General features: G+C 37.3%; 1 protein-coding gene across 1 annotated transcript in view; it reads right to left on the bottom strand.

Moving 5' to 3' along the window:
- The window catches only part of LMNTD1 (lamin tail domain containing 1), a gene marked incomplete at both ends in the record, with an annotated part of 132814 nt that extends 120076 nt beyond the window's left edge, over window positions 1–12738 (bottom strand). Inside the window, 3 exons of the mRNA XM_080810238.1 lie at window positions 588–786; window positions 3472–3695; window positions 12650–12738. Coding sequence (XP_080666364.1) covers window positions 588–786; window positions 3472–3695; window positions 12650–12738 — 512 coding nt within the window. The remainder of the gene's footprint in view (window positions 1–587; window positions 787–3471; window positions 3696–12649) is intronic.
- Between the last annotated feature and the right edge of the window lie 3745 nt (window positions 12739–16483).

The following is a 16483-nucleotide window of genomic DNA, read 5'->3' as shown; positions in this document are numbered from 1 at the left end:
ATTCTTTTTGCCATAGATACCAACCACCATAAAAATGGATCAATTTTCCTTCTATTTTGAACTCAAGCACCTAGTAGAAGAGAAAAAAAGACACTAAATCCATATGAATGATTTACCAATAACAAAAAATAGAGTTGACTTTATTTGTAGGGATTATGTAGTGCTGTTTCCTCTGGCATGCTTGAAAAATCAGCATTCCCTGTTTGGTTCCCTAATAAATTACATTGATTTCTTATCATTGCTCAGAACATAAAACAGTTATATTTCATTAAACTGCTTAGGGCTTTATTTTATTTTATTTATTTTTTTAAGATTTTGTTTACTTATTTGACAGACAGAGATCACAAGTAGATAGAGAGAGGGGTTGGGAAGCAGGCTCCTTGCCTAGCAGAGAGCCTGATGCGGGGCTCGATCCCAGGGCTCTGGGATCATGACCTGAGCTGAAGGCAGAGGCTTAACCCACTGAGCCACTCAGGTGCCCCTGCTTAGGGTTTTAGATAAAATCAGGAATGTAATATCAGATTAAATCTTCATTTCCTACTGAAGTAAAGTAGTTCCTATTCCAATAGAAGATGTTAAATACGTACCTGGCTCTAGATTGGCCTACTTCTTCAAGAATCATAGAAAAGTGTTTCCAGGCTTTCTCTGCAGGGGATGAGTGTGAAAGAAGTTTCTTTGAATCACCAAACAAAGATAGGAAGTAATCTTCTCCTTCCCCAGTTACTGGTATCTCAGGAGCAAGGTATGGCAGAGCCTGTCTCTTTGTCATTATGGAGCTGTTGATTCCTTTCAAAGAAAGCAAAGAAGAAAGAAACAAAGAGAAGTAAATAAAAGGGCATTAAAAGAACGCAAAGCCACTATCTTTGTTCTTTGCTTCTACAAAATTATTTTCTTTATGCATTTTACTGTCACTTTCAAACTCAATGAGGATAATTAAAAGCTATACGCCAAAGTCTATGAAATAACTAGTGATTATTTTTAGTGACACACAATTCCTAAGAGATTATGTCAGTTATCTTAAATTATCAATAACATCATTAGCATAATGACTTTTATTTAATTGATTATTCCATTGTACTAGAAGCATCATAAGTTCTCAAGGAGGTAAATATTTGAGCGTCTCAAATTTGGGCATGTTATATATAAATACAACTTTATTTCATATTAGCCATCCTCCCAAATTACTACCCACAAATTAAAACTGCAAATGAACCCTTCATACAAATAATTAGTAATTTTGCCAGGTAAGGACTTAAATTTCCTCTAATCAACTAAAATAGTTTATTAGAAAGAGAGAGTAATGCTTAATCAGTCTCTAGTATCCTCTTGGAAATTTGTTCTTTTAAAATTTTCACTACTAAGATTTAAATACAAAATAGTTTTTATAATTTTGCATGGAAAGCAGCAGCCTGGATAAATCTAGTGATGTGTCTGCAAAGAGTGAGTAACGCTTAGAGAGAGACCCTGATGACATGGTTAGAACAATGTGTCTTGGATTTAGACAGACCTGTAATTGTATCCCAGCTCTGCCACTTCGTAAGCCAACTGATTTAAACTTTCTAATTCTCCATTTTCCTGAACATAAAATAATACAACCTTGTGTAAGGTAATGTGAGGATTGAAGAAAATGTAGATAACTGCCTAGTATAGTGTCTAGTTTTTAACAGGTATATAGTAAGTGACAGCAATTATTGTAGTTCACTATAATAGTGTAGTTCACTGTGTCCAAAATCATCAAAAGACTGAGACAATCTAGAGTTTGTTTCATATTCTTGTATCTTTAACAAAACCAAAGCAAGGCGAAAGATAGCAATGAATAAACACACGCTTTCTAAAGAGGATTCCTCAAAATATTTTGTCTAGAAGAAATATTTGGAATTAAATTAGTTCATTCCCAGTCACTTCAGTATTTATTTAATCCTTAAATTCCTTTGGGGAAGGAGATTATATAGTATCCTTTTTGATGGCCTATCTTGAGGAATGAAAACCTTTATATTGTAAAAAGGAAGAAGAGATTAATTTTAGTTCTAGTTGTTATTTCATCTAGAGGAACAGATGGAAAGGAACCAAAGGCAATGAGTTTGGATCCAGGCATTTACCTACAGATCTGAATCTACAATAACTGAAGAAGATTACACATCCCAGCTCAACTCTCATCTTGCAAGGGGAAACCACTATAATTTGTTTTTTCCCTAAGATCTTGCACAGTTTAATCCAAATATAGAACATATACCATGATGATACAGGGATAAAGAAGGAAAAATATTCTGTCCCTAGATGTAAGTTGGTATTTTCACTTAAGAGTGTATGGATTTTAGTCATTGCTAAAGGTCAGTGTGATCTTAGGAGGCTTCTTTAAAAAATGGATTATAGGCATACAAACAATGAAGCATAGGGAATAATGGCAGTAGATCAATATCCTACATAACACTGTGTCACAAGTTTAGCAAAATATCAGAAACAAAATGAAAATACAGACAACCAACAGCCAGGCTTAAATATCCACAGAGTAATAGAGGAAAATAGAGGCATCAAGTAGTCATGGGTGTGTTTATGCTACCAGTTTTGAAACTTGTTGACTGGTAAGTAAGATACAGACCCCAAATCTAGCCTATTCAATGAGGAGGAGGTGCTTACAGATATATTCATATTCATGAGTAATTCTTATTAAGTACTTACTATATGCTAGGTGATTTTCATACATATCTTATTTAATCATTAGGCCAGCCCTGTGAAATGATATTTTAATCCCTATTTTGCACTTGTGGGTGTAATAGGACTCAGGGATACCTAACCTATTATCTCACAGTGTAGAAATATCCTTTAGACAAGTCCTCTGTTTCCAAGACCATGATGTTTTCAGTAAAACATGATAACATTCCCTTGAAGTTCCCTAACATCATGAGGAACACACTGTGGATATTGCTGAGTGCATTGCTTACACTGTTGGCAACTGCCAAACCCAACTTTTTCCTATTGTAGTACTGTTTTCATTTTCTTCTCCTCCAAATTCATTAATGTTCTATCTTTCCACCATTTTCTTACCATTTATTTTGTTTCTTTCTGTTATATGTCTGTTTTTTCCTTACTTAAGCTATAAGTCTCCTAGTGGCACAAATACACAAGACATTGCTTAAATCTTTCTGGTAGTGTTCAGAGGAAGGGGAGTTAATACTATACATTAGAATTTTTATCTAGCAATTCTAGAGCATCTAAAACATCAACCCATTAACGATTATGACAATTCAAGATATTTTAATCATGGGGATGATACATTTGGCCACATACATTTATATGACCTGAATATGACTTAGTGTTAGGATCAATGTTGAGCATAATCAAGTTACTCTGCATATGACATTAAGAAATCTGTGTTGTTGGAATTCATTCTGACTTCTAGGCATATAAAGAATCTATTAAACTACATGATTTAAAAATTGTCTTAAAAAAATTGGTACATGTTTTGCTTACCCAAGCTGTTTTCTGATCTGGAAAGTCTTGTAGTTTTAGGAGTCTTCTGCCCAATTGTTGATACAGTTAGTCCACTAAAGTGAGGGCTAGACAGAGTGTAATCAAGAGGCATTTCATAGGATAATGACCATGGAAATGACAGCGTTGTATCTGAATTTGCTGTCGAAAAAAAATGTGCTAAAGATCGCTGTGTCATTAGGAGACTGTCTTGGGTATCTTTTCTTCTGCGTATAAAAATTAGTACAATAAGTAAAGTGAGAAACTAAAAATTAATAGACATGAACATAAGAATCATGAACTATGATTATTACCCAGAGTTCTGCTTTTCAAAGTATTATGTATCTACATAAGCATAAGGACATCTTGTAGTTTTAACAATCTAAATAAGATGCATGAATGTTAAGAAATGCTTTTATTTACTCTTTTAACTAAAAATCAGTCAATCAGGGTGCCTGGGTGTCTCAGCTGATTAAGTATCTGCCTTCAGCTCAGGTCATGATCTTGGGGTCCTGGGATTGAGTCCCACACTGAAGCCCGCTCAGGGGTAGTCTGCCTCTCCTTTTGTGCTCCCTCTCCCTCTGTTCTCTCTTGTGCTCTCTCTCAAGGAAATTAATAAAATCCTTATTTAAAACATAAAAATAAAAAATAAATATCGGTCAATTGTTGCTGTAGATGATTTTAAAAAAGTGCAAAAGTAGAAAGAAGAAAACAAAAATCACCAAAATGTTACCAACCAAAAATTTTACCAAAAAAATCACAAAATGCTACCAACCATGTCATTCAGTTTTTTTTTAATGTTATGTTAGTCACCATACAGTACATCATTAGTTTTTGATGTAGTGTTCAATGCATTATTTGCGTATAACATCCAGTGCTCATTATAACACGTGTCCTCCTTAATACCCATTACCCTATTACCTCCTCCCCGCAAACTCCTCCCCTCTGAAACCCTCAGATTGTTTCCCGGGGTCCATAGTCTCTCATGGTTCATCTCCCCCTCTGACTTTCCCCCCTTCAGTTTTCCCTTCCTTCCCCTAGTGTCCTCCATGCTATTCCTTAAGTTCCACATATGAGTGAAATGATATGATGATTGACTTATTTCACTTAGCATAATCTCCTCTGGTTCCATCCATGTCGATGCAAATGGTGGGTATTCATCCCTTCTAATGGTTGAGTGTAATTTCATTGTATATATGAACCACATCTTCTTTATTCATTCATCCGGTGAAGGACATCTCGGCTTCTTCCACAGTTTGGCTATTTGGACGTTGCTGCTATGCACGTTGGGGCACAGGTGCCCCTTCTTTTCACTACATCTGTGTGTTTGGGGTAAATACTCAGTAGTGCAATTGCTGGGCCATAGGGTAGCTCTATTTTTAATTTCTTGGAGAAACTCCATACTGTTTTCCAGAATGGCTGTACCGGTTTGCATTCCCACCAACAGTATAAGAAAGTTCCCCTGTGTCTGTTAGCCATTTGGATGTCTTCTTTGGACAAGCATCTGTTCATATCTTCTGTCCATTTTTTAACTGGATTATTTGTTTTTTGGGTGTTGAGTTTGACAAGTTCTTTATAGATCTTGGATACCAGCCCTTTATCTGTAATGTCATTTGTGAATATCTCCTTCCATTCTGTGGATTGCTTCTTTGTTTTGTTGACTATTTCTTTTGCTGTGCAGAAGCTTTTTATCTTGATGAAGTACCAAAAGTTCATTTTTGCTTTTGTTTCCCTTGCTTTTGGAAACGTGTCATGAAAGAAGTTGCTGCGGCAGAGGTCAAAAAAGTTACTGCCTATGTTCTCCTCTAGGATTTTGATGGATTCATGTCTCACATTGAGGTCTCTCATCCATTTTGAGTTTATCTTTGTGTATGGTGTAAGTGGATGGTCCATTGTCATTCCTCTGCCTGTGACTGTTCAATTTTCCCAGCACCCATTATTGAAGAGACTGTCTTTTTTTCCATTGGATATTCTTTCCTGCTTTGTCAAAGATTACTAGACCATAGAGTCAAGTGTTGATTTCTGGGCTCTCTATTCTCTCCCATTGTTTTATGTGTCTGTTTTTGTGCCAGTACCATGCTGTCTTGATGATCACAGCTTTGTAATATAGCTTGAAGTCAATATATCTTGTAATATAGCTTGTGATGCCCCCAACTTTGGTTTTCTTTTTCTACATTCCCCTGGCTATTTGGGGTCTTTTCTGTTTCCATACAAATTTTAGGATTGTTTGTTCCAGCTCTGTGAAAAATGTTGATGGTGTTTTGATAGGGATTGCATTGAAAGTGTAGATTTCTCTGGGAAGCATAGACATTTTAGCAATGTTTATTCTTCCAGTCCATGAGCATGGAATGTTTTTCCATCTCTTTGTGTCTTCCTCAATTTCTTTCATAAAAAGTTCTAGAGTACAGATCCTTTACCTCTTTGGTTAGGTTTATTCCAGGATATCATATGGGTTTTGGTCCTATTGTAAATGAACTCAATTCCTTAATTTTTCTTTCTACAGTTACATTGTTAGTGTATAGGAAAGCAACTGATTTCTGTGCATTGGTTTTGTATCCTGCCACATTACTGAATTGCTGTATGAGTTCTAGTAATTTTGGAGTAGAGTCTTTGGGTTTTCCACATAAAGTATCATGTCATCTGTGAAGAGAGAGAGTTTGACTTCTTTGCCAATTTGGATTCCTTTTATTTCCTTTTGTTCTCTGGTGATTGATGCTAGGACTTCTAGTACTATGTGGAACAATAGTGGTGAGAGTGGGGATTCCTGTCATGTTCCTGACCTTAAGGGAAAAGCTCTCAGCTTTTCCCCATTGAGAATGATATTTGCTGTGGGCTTTTCATAGATGGTTTTCATGAAATTGAGGTATATTCCCTCTATCCCTCTACTCTAAAAAGTTTTAATAAAGGATGCGGTATTTTGTCAAATGCTTTTTCTGCATCAATTGAGAGGATCATATGGTTCTTGTCTTTTTTTTTTTTTTAATGTGCTCTATCATGTTGATTGATTTATGAATATTGAACCACCCTTGTATCCCAGGAACAAATCCCACCTGGTCGTGATGGATAATCCTTTTAATGTACTGTTGGATTCTATTGGCTAGGATCTTATTATTTTGTACCCATCCCATCATCCAGGATATTTGTCTGTAATTCTTTTTATGGTGTCTTTGCCTGGTTTTGGAATCAGGGTAATGTTGGCCTCATAGAATGAGTTTGGAAGTTTTCCTTCTGTTTCTATCTATTTGAAACAGCTTCAGAAAAATAGATATTATTTCTTCCTTAAATGTTTGATAGAGCTCCCCTGGGAAGCCTTCTGGCTCTGGACTCTTGTTTTTAGGGAGGTTTTTTGTTTTTTTGTTTTTTTGTTTTTGTTTTTGTTTTTTTTGCTTCGATTTCATTACTCTTTATTGGCATATTCAGATTGTCTATTTCTTCCTGTTTCAGTCTTGGTAGTTTTTAAGTTTCCAGAAAGGAATCTATTTCTTCCAGGTTGCTTAATTTGTTGGCATATAGTTGCTGATAATAATTTCTAATAATTATTTCTATTTCCTTGGTGTTAGTCATGATATCTCCCCTTTCACTTATGATTTTATTAATTTGGGTCCTTTCTCTTCTCTTTTTAGTAAGTCTTTCCAGAAGTTTATCAATCTTATTAATTCTTTCGAAGAAGCAGCTTCTAGTTTCATTGATCTGCTCTACTGTTTTTCTGATTTGTATTTCATTGCTCTCTGCTCTAATCTTTATTATTTCTCTTCTCCTACTTGGTCTAGCTTTTATTTGCTATTCTTTCTCCAAGTCCTTTAGGTGTAAGGTTAGCTTGTGCATTCTGGATTTTTCTACTTTTCTGAGTGAGGCTTGGATGGCTATGTATTTCTCCCTTAGGACTGCCTTTCCAGTATCCCATAGGTATTGGATCAATGTGTTTTCATTCTAATTGGTTTCCATGAATTGTTTAAGTTCTTTTTTAATTTCCTGGTTGACCCAAACATTCTTTTTTTTTTTAAATTTTATTTATTTATTTGACAGACAGATCACAAGTAGGCAGAGAGGCAGGCAGAGAGAGAAGGGAGGAAGCAGGCTCCCTGCTGAGCAGAGAGCCCGATGCGGGGCTCGATCCCAGGATGCCGGGATCATGACCTGAGCCGAAGGCAGTGGCTTTAACCCACTGAGCCACCCAGGCGCCCCATGACCCAAACATTCTTCAGCAGGATGGTCTTTAACTTCCAAGTGTTTGAATTCTTCCCAATTTTTTTCTTATGATTGAGTTCCAGTTTCAAAGCACTGTGGTCTGAAAATATGCGGGGAATAATTTCAGTCTTTTAGTATTGGTTGACACCTGATTTGTGACATAATATATGGTCTATTCCAGAGAAAGTTCCATGTGCACTTGGGAATAATGAGTATTCTGTTCTGTATGTATCTATGAGGTCCATCTGGTCCAATGTGTCATTCAGAGCTCTTGTTTCTTTGTTGATCTTCTGCTTAGATGAATCTGTCCATTGCTGAGAGTGGAGTGTTAAGATATCCTACTATTAAATTATTATTATCAATATGATTCTTTATTTTGGTTAATAGTTGGCTTATGTATTTGGCTGTTCCCATGTTGGGAGTATAGATATTTATAATTGTTAGATCTTGTTGGACAGACCCTTTAAGTGTGATATACTGTCCCTTCTACTTCTTTTACTATAGTCATTAGCTTAAAATCTAATTTTTCTGATATGAGAATTGCTATCCCAGCTTTATTTTGAGGTTCATTGGCATAAGGTGGTCTCCATCCCTTGACTTTCAACCAGAAGTATCTTTATATTCAAAATGAGTCTTTTGTAGACAGCATATGGAAGGGTCATGTATTTTATCCAATCTGCAACCCTGTGATATTCCTCCCTCCATATGTAAGAAATCTCTTCCCCCTAGCTGCTCTCAGGATAGCTTCATTGAGTCTAAGATTTGCAGGTTTTACTCCCTATATGCTGGGATGTTTTCTGTTCTTATTGATCTCAGGAGGGGTCCTCTCTGCCTCTTGGACACAAATGCTTATTTCCTTCCCCAGATTAGGAAAGTTCTTAGCTACAATTTGTTCAAATATGCCTTCTAGTCCTTTCTCTCTCTCCATCCCCTCAGGGATCCCAATAATTCTGACATTGGAATGTTTCATGACATCATTGATCTCTTTAAGTCTGTTCTCATGTTCTTCTAGCTGTTTATCCCAGGCCTCCTCAGCTTCCTTCCTTTCTATCTTATCTTCTAGCTCACTAATTCATTCTTCTGCCTCATTACACTGGCTGTCAGGGTATACAGTTTCGACTGCATCTCATTCATAGTATTTTTAAGTTTGGCCTGATTAGATCTCATTTCTGTCCTTAGAGATTCTATATTGTCACTAATACTTTTCTTAAGCCTAGATATTGACTTCATAATTGCTACTCTGAAGTCTATCTCTGACATCTTGCTTATATCCATAACCATTAGGTCTGTCCAGAGGCCATAGTCTCTTTTTTCTTTGTTGGAGGTTCCTCCTCCTAGTAACTCTGCAGAGGGGTGTTTGAGGGAATACACAGAGTCCAAAGTATTAACCACGACCTAAGCAAGATGCACCCATTTTATGCAGACCCTAGTGTTGTCTTCCTCTTGTTCTTCCACTCTGTCTTCTGGGGGAAGGGCCTGCCATGCTATTACTTAGGCAACCCTACTTGGGGAGAGATGCTCTGCCCCTGTCCAGGGGTTGGGCTCAATGGAAACCATTTTTTTGAGCTTTTGTTCTCTGGTGGCTTTCTGCCTCTCTTCTGAGAGCCAGAGCAAAAATAGTCACACCCAAAACTCTGTCCAAGAGGAGACAAATCATAGTCTGCTCTTCACTGAGCCCTCCAAGACACAGTCTCTGTTTCTGTAGGTGCTGCTAAAAAAGGCAGACTCCTGTAATGGTGTGTACCCATAGCAGATATCCCAGAGGTCAACCCAGGGTCAGGGCATGTCTCTGCCTTTTGGGCTTCTAAAACTGTGAGTGGTCTAGGTTCATGTGTGTGGACCTGCAGTTCCTGGATCCTGTCTGGGGCCTGCTCTAAAGCCCTTTCCTGGGTGCTACCTCTCTGCAAGTTTGTGCCTGGTTCCCATTGCAGGATGCTCTTGTGCTCCAGTGTTATATAACTTTTGAGGCACCAGCTTATGACAGCTCCTTCCCCCTTCTGTTTATCCTCTGATATCTGCCTGCAGATTCACAATTCCATCCTTCACACCTTGCAACCTGCAGAGATTTTCTGGTTGTAGAGATCCAGATATATATTCTTACCTCTCAGGCTGATTTCTTGCGTGTTCAGAATGGTTTGGTAGATAGATAGCTAAATTCAGGGGATGAGCTGAAATAGGGTCCCTTACTCCTCCACCATCTTGCCTCCTTCACTCCATTCCAGCGTTTCTAACATTTTTTTTCCTTAAAATTGAGACTCTAGAAACCATTTATATTCCACTTTTATTACTTATTATATATTTCCCTTTCCATTAACTAAAAAATGGTTATAATTCCTGCTTAATATATTATTTGTTTAGTAAACTTTTTCCTTTAATTCCTGCTAATTGATTTTCCTATATTTATAAAAATTCTGGTTAATGTCTACTTTCAAATATATTCTGAAAATTAATTACTTTGAATACAGTATATGTGTGTATATGTCTGTACATGTGTGTACATGTGTGTGTATGTGTGTATATGTATGTTGAGGGGAATATTGAAAAGGAAGAAAACAGACTTAATTTCCAGGTATTAGTTTTATAATTAAATCTTACTATGAGCACAGGTTTTTCTTTCTTTCTTTTTTAAAAACATAAAAACATCTGTTAACTAGTGTGCATTTAAACAAAGCCTCTAAACTACAACACAATTATTTTACAAGTAACATAATATTCCCATGGCTTGGCTCATGAAAAGATTTATGACAACTCCATTTTATGAGTCACATTGAGACTTAGTTCCCTTAAAGCAATCTGTGTGTATATGTATGTATGCGTGTGTTTAACACTTGAATTGTGAACAAAGTCCTGGGGTCCAAAATCCTCTAGCTTTTTGAAAAACTGGATGAATGGCCAGTTCATGCACCCCGTTATTGTGGGCCACTTATTTATCCTCTGTAAGTCAAGAGCTAAGAATTTTGCCTCCGTGGCTTACTTCTATTTTGGTTCTTTATTTTACAGAGTTACGGTAAAGATATTTTAGCAATTCTTCTGGTTTGTTGTTTGTTTTTGTTTTCCAAATGTTTCTATAAGGGAACAAGGGCCCGAAGTTTCCGAATCTGCCAAAGTGATGTCAGTCTTAATCTCTTTGTTTACTAAGAGGTATTCATAATCATTTTATTCTACAATTTGTAAATTCCTTCATCAGAAGTGTTATATCTGGAGAGCTTTGTACTCAAAACCAGACTTCTCTAAATATACCTCTCAGAGGGCACAGACATCTCAGGCCTTTTTTTTTTTATATATATATAAATAAATGGCATTGGCTTGAAAATTGTACTACTAGGCCAATATATATAAAGCTTGAGCATTAGCCATTCTGCTGACACCCCAAGCACTCATCTTTATCAGAAAACCTCTAACCCATGAAAATATACTCTTGAGTAGACTGTGGTAGTTTGTGGAAAGGAGACTAAGAGGTAGATTGTCAAGTTACAATATTTCATCTCTGTCCAACCTGAGACAGGATCATATGACATGATTTCTGCCTGACACTAACATAAGCAGGAAATGTACTTTTCTTTTCAAAGTTCCTTACATCTGGGTTTCATTACAAACTGGCTATATCTTTTCAGCATGTTCATTTTAAAAGCTCCAAAGTTTTTTTCTTCCTCCAGTAAAATAATACCATTTCCAAATAATTTAATTCCATAGAAGACTCCTAATAAGCCTTTGCAATGTTGTGATTAAAGAAATCTGGCTTAGGGCCACAAAGTGTTCTTATATTTGTGGCTGAATAAGAATTTTTTTAAAAGATTTTATTTATTTGACACAGAGAGAGAGATCACAAGTAGGTAAAGAGTCAGGCAAGAGAGGGGGGTGGGGAAACAGATTCCCCACTGAGCAGAGAGCCTGATGCAGGGCTCGATCGCAGAACCCTGAGATCATGACCTGAGCTGAAGGCAGAGGCTTAACCCACTGAGCCACACAGGCACCCCTGAAAAAGAAATTTCTAATGGTTGCACACACCTCTGAAAGAGGTGAGACATTTCACAAGAGACACATGTGATGTAGCCCATTGTCTAAACTCTGCACTCACTATCCTGTTAGAGTCCTTTTGGAAGATGAGAGATTTGGCCTAGTTAGCTTGCCCTCTATCATACAGAATTTTGTAAGTCCCTTCTTGCATTTTGTTTCCTCTGTAATTGACTAGTACTATACCAGAGGTAGTTATAAAGTTCAATTCCCACATTTCAGTGTTATTTTGGGAGATGCTACATTGGTAATTCTGACAACAATCATTTCTCAGATGACCTCTAAGAACAAATATTTAAAAAATGAACTTATCAGTAAATACAGGACATGTAGGTGCAAAACAACTTTAGCTTTAAATTGGGTATATTCAATACTAGAGGTCACTTTAAAAAAAAAACATTGGAAAACCCATGCTTATGTTTTTATTGATAGAGTGATTCATACTAGTAGTAAAAATAGGGACTTGTAGTTTTTTTTGTTGTTGTTTTGTTTATTTTTTTTGTTTTTAAGGGATAGCGAGGGAGTTGTAGTTTTTTGTTTGTTTATGTTTTTTTTGTTTTTAAGGGGTAGCGAGGGAGTTGTAGTTTTTATTCAAAATCTTCACAGGAGTTTCCAAAAAACACAATTCTCTAGCAATTCTTTGTCCCAAAGGTTAGTAAAGGAGTTCTAAAGAAATTGTCTGTTAATTGCCTTAACATGTTAGATATAAGTTCTGAAATCTCAACCATGTCTTATATGATAGAAATCTGCCCAGGTGAATTTTTGCATTATTCAAGGACTGAACTTTATAAAACTGTGTTTGAGGAAATAGTTGTATATTATAGTTAATTAATTTTAGAAGATATTCTAAATCAATGGAATCAACTAGAATCAATTCTAGTTAGAGCTACTTAAAATAAGATGTTTTGAAACAAGAGGTCAAGTACTCTATTATTATCCTTTAAATCTCAGATCCTCCTCTCATTTGTGCCATTCTTACTGTGTTTGATTCTTCATTTTATCTTCCTGCTCATGAAGTTCACTCTGCAGGGTCACCGAAGTTTTCTGACTGGCTTGCATGCCTTTCATCTTGGCTAGGAGAAAATTCTCTTTTCTTTCCTGGGGAAACAAATCATGAAACTAGTAATAAATATAGCTAAAGTTCAAGGTAGATTTTTTTTTTCAAGTGACCTCAGCTGTTAATCTAACTACCTCAAACCATCTGCCAGATCTAATAAATTCTTTCCCAAGCTGGTGCCAGAACCAGGTTTCTAAAGTAAGTATGTAAGCACTGACATAGCCAATACTAGTACTGGTTAATCATATTATGCAAATCAAGGTGAAGGTGTGTGGCCTTCACTGGAAACAGCTCAAGAAACAAGGTGGCAACCCAGCACAGATACCTTTATGACTATAACCTTCACATCTGGCCAACACTGCCTGTTAGAACACTGTGAGGTAATGTCTCCATGGTTACAAAGTTCCAGTTTCTGAGCAATTATGTTGACACTGCACCTGCTTTGTAGTTTGCAGACATTAAATATGGTAACTTGTTTTTAGGAGAGTCAGACAAATTTTGCCACCAAAATATTCAATAACCTATTTTGGATTTATGAGGCTCAAAGCTAGTATGTAAATATTGGGAGCTTTAATCACTGTTTTTAATTGTTTTTTTTTTTTTTTGATTTTTGTTTTGTTTTGACAAATGCTCTTTGAACATATGGAAATAGCCAAGCAGCAGGAACAGAGAACTTATATACTTTTCAGGCAGAAAGAAAGCTATTGGTAGAAGTAGTGAAACCAAAGCCAGGAGATTTACATTCTTCTAGTTATGCCAGCAGTACGATTTAGAAGAAATCAGTTCGTTCAGATTCTAACCTTGAATAAAAGATTCACACTTAATGTTTTATGGTAATGATGGTATAAGAATAAAATTAACACTGTACACAGTTATAAGATATATTAGCAATATGATTACTGGATGAGTAAATTCATTCAATAAATATTTAAATGAACATCTATTCTGTACCAGGAACCAGACAGATACTATGAATAAATAGTTCTTGCTTCAAGGAATAATGATAAAATATCTTCCAATAAGGATTAGAAAATGGCTTCCATCATGGAATGATGAGCATTATTTAATACAAAAGACAATGAACAAAGTAACTGTTTTAATAAGTCAAGAGAAAACGATTTCTTGGGGACCCAGTGAAATAGTGGCATAGGAGGATCCTAAACTCACCTTGTCACACAGACACTTAGATAACAACCACATCAATATAACTAACCCAGAATGATCTGAATGATCTGAAGACTGGCATAATAGACTCACTACAGTTAACTGTAGAAAGGAGGCCACATGAGAAAATGGTGAAAGGATGGAGCCCCAGTTGGGAAAAAACCTAACTTGAGAGTCTAACCACAAAGACTGGAGGGACACCACAAACAAAGAAAAGGGAGAGGAACAGGTCCCACACCAGGCATCCCAGACATGCAGGACCTACACTGGGAAGATAAGTCCCCATAACATTTGGTTTTGAAAATCAGAGAGCTTAACTTTGTGAGGGTTTTTTTTTTTCAGATTTTATTTATTTATTTGACAGACAGAGATCACAAATAGGCAGAGAAGCAGGCAGAGAGAGAGGAAGAGAAGCAGGCTTCCTGCTGAGCAGTGAGCCCGATGCAGGGCTCAATCTCAGGACCCTGGGATCATGCCCTGAGCCGAAGGCAGAGGCTTTAACCCACTGAGCCACCCAGGCGCCCCAACTTTGTGAGTTTTTGCAGTCATTGGGGTTTAACATTGGGAACTTTTAAAAATTAGTGGGATCAGCTCCAGGAGGGCCAGAGGGTGAGAGAAAATAGTCTCTACCCTTAAAGAGACAGCACACACATAACCCTGCCAAGATACAGCATATAATTAGCACTTTGAAAAGCACCTGGAAATTTATTTACTAATCTCAAAATGTGTGCTAGAGGGACAGAAATCTTTAAGAAATTTCTCTAAGAACAAAAGAGCTGGTGGGCACCATTCCCCCATTTATACCCAGCCTAGATACCCAGACATATGTGGGAATCAACATGAACACTTGCTACTTAGCCCAGGTTTCATTCTGCAAGCAGATGGGCACTTACCTTGCTAACACCTGTGTGCTCTACCTCCACATTCTTCTGCACACCGTCCCATTCAACCTGTCTCAATCCTTCCAAAGCTACACCTGATGCATTTTTTTAAAAAGATTTTATTTATTTATTTGATAGAGAAAGATCACAAGTAGGCAGAGAGACAGGCAGAGAGAGAGGGGGAAGCAGGGTCCCTGCTGAGCAGAGAGCCTGATGTGGGGCTTGATCCCAGGACTCTGAGATCATGACCTGAGCCAAGGCAGAGGCTTAACCCACTGAGCCACCCAGGTGCCCCCACCTGATGCATTTTATTCTGCATGCAGCCCTGACAGTGGCTAGCACCACTCCAAAGTGATTCTTGCTCTGGTGAGAAGGGAAGATAATCACATACATACCTGTTCCACTGAAGCCCCAGAAATGCGCTGGGGGGGAATTGTGATGTGACTGCTGGCTCAACCCACCAACAAAAACCTCACAGGGGGCAGCACAAAGAGAAAGCTCTGTAATTGGGGGCTGGGAGTGGTCACTGCAACCCAAAAAGACAGACTCAGGACAGATACCTGGCCTGATAGCTAGTCTCATTCTCAAAAAAAAAGAAAGAAAGAAAAAGAAAAGCCACTCAGGAGACAATGCAGGGACAGTGTCCTGCAGGTCTGCAGGTAGGTGTGGCCATAATTCATAGTTCTGGCAAACAGGATGATGGCAAGCATCTGGTCTGACCCAACTACAAGCCCAAAGTCACCCCAGACTGGCCCTATAATAGTACAGATGCCAAATCCTGCTCACAAAAAAAGATGGCTTTGCAGCTGAGTGGACTGAAGGCAAATGTGACTCAACCACAATGGAAGTGTGCATGCAACAAACATAGGAGACATCTCTGAAGTGCCAGGTTCTGGTGAACAAGGAACATTGCACTATGGGGCACAATAGGACCTCTTCTTCATAAGTTTATTACTTTTAAGAGCAGGAGATGTAGTTGGCTTTCTTAATACATAGAAACAAACACAGAGAATTAGACAAAATGAGACAGAGGAATATATCCCAAAGGAAAGATCAGGACAAAATCACAACAAAATGATTTGGAGATGAGCAAGATGCTTCTTAAAGAATTCAAAATACTAGTCATAAAGATACTAATTGGATGTGAGAAAAGACTGGAGGATCTCAGTGAGACCTTAAACAAAGAGAAAATATAAAAAAAAAAAAAAGAACCAATCAATGATGTAGAATTCAACTGCTAGAATTTAAAGTACCCTGGAGGGAATCAATAGTAGAGCAGAAAAAAGCAGAAAAATGAATCAGTGAGCTGGAAGACAGAATAATAGAAAGCAAAGCAACTGAACAACAAAAAGAAAAAAGTACAATAAAAAATGAGAATATGTCAAGGAAACTCAGTGACATCACCAAAGATAGTAAAATTCACATAATAGGGATCCCGGAAATAGAAAATAGAGAAAGGGGTGGGGGGGGGCAGAAAATTAATTTGAAGAAATGAGAGCTGAACACCTCCTTAATCTGGGGAAGGAAATAGACATCCAGATCTAGAGGCACAGAAAACTCAGGGATGTCCAACACTGAGACACATAATATTCACAATGGCAAAAAGTAATGGCAAAGAGAGACTCTTAAAGGCAACAAGAAAAAAAGAAAACAGTTGCATACAAGGGAAACCCAATAAAGCTATCTGCTGATTTTGTTCAGTAGAATTTTT

Source organism: Martes martes (genome assembly GCF_963455335.1).
Source record: "Martes martes genome assembly, chromosome: 8".
Classification (NCBI taxonomy): domain Eukaryota; kingdom Metazoa; phylum Chordata; class Mammalia; order Carnivora; family Mustelidae; genus Martes; species Martes martes.
Note: the sequence above shows the minus strand (reverse complement) of the source record. Positions and strands in the feature narration are given on the sequence as shown.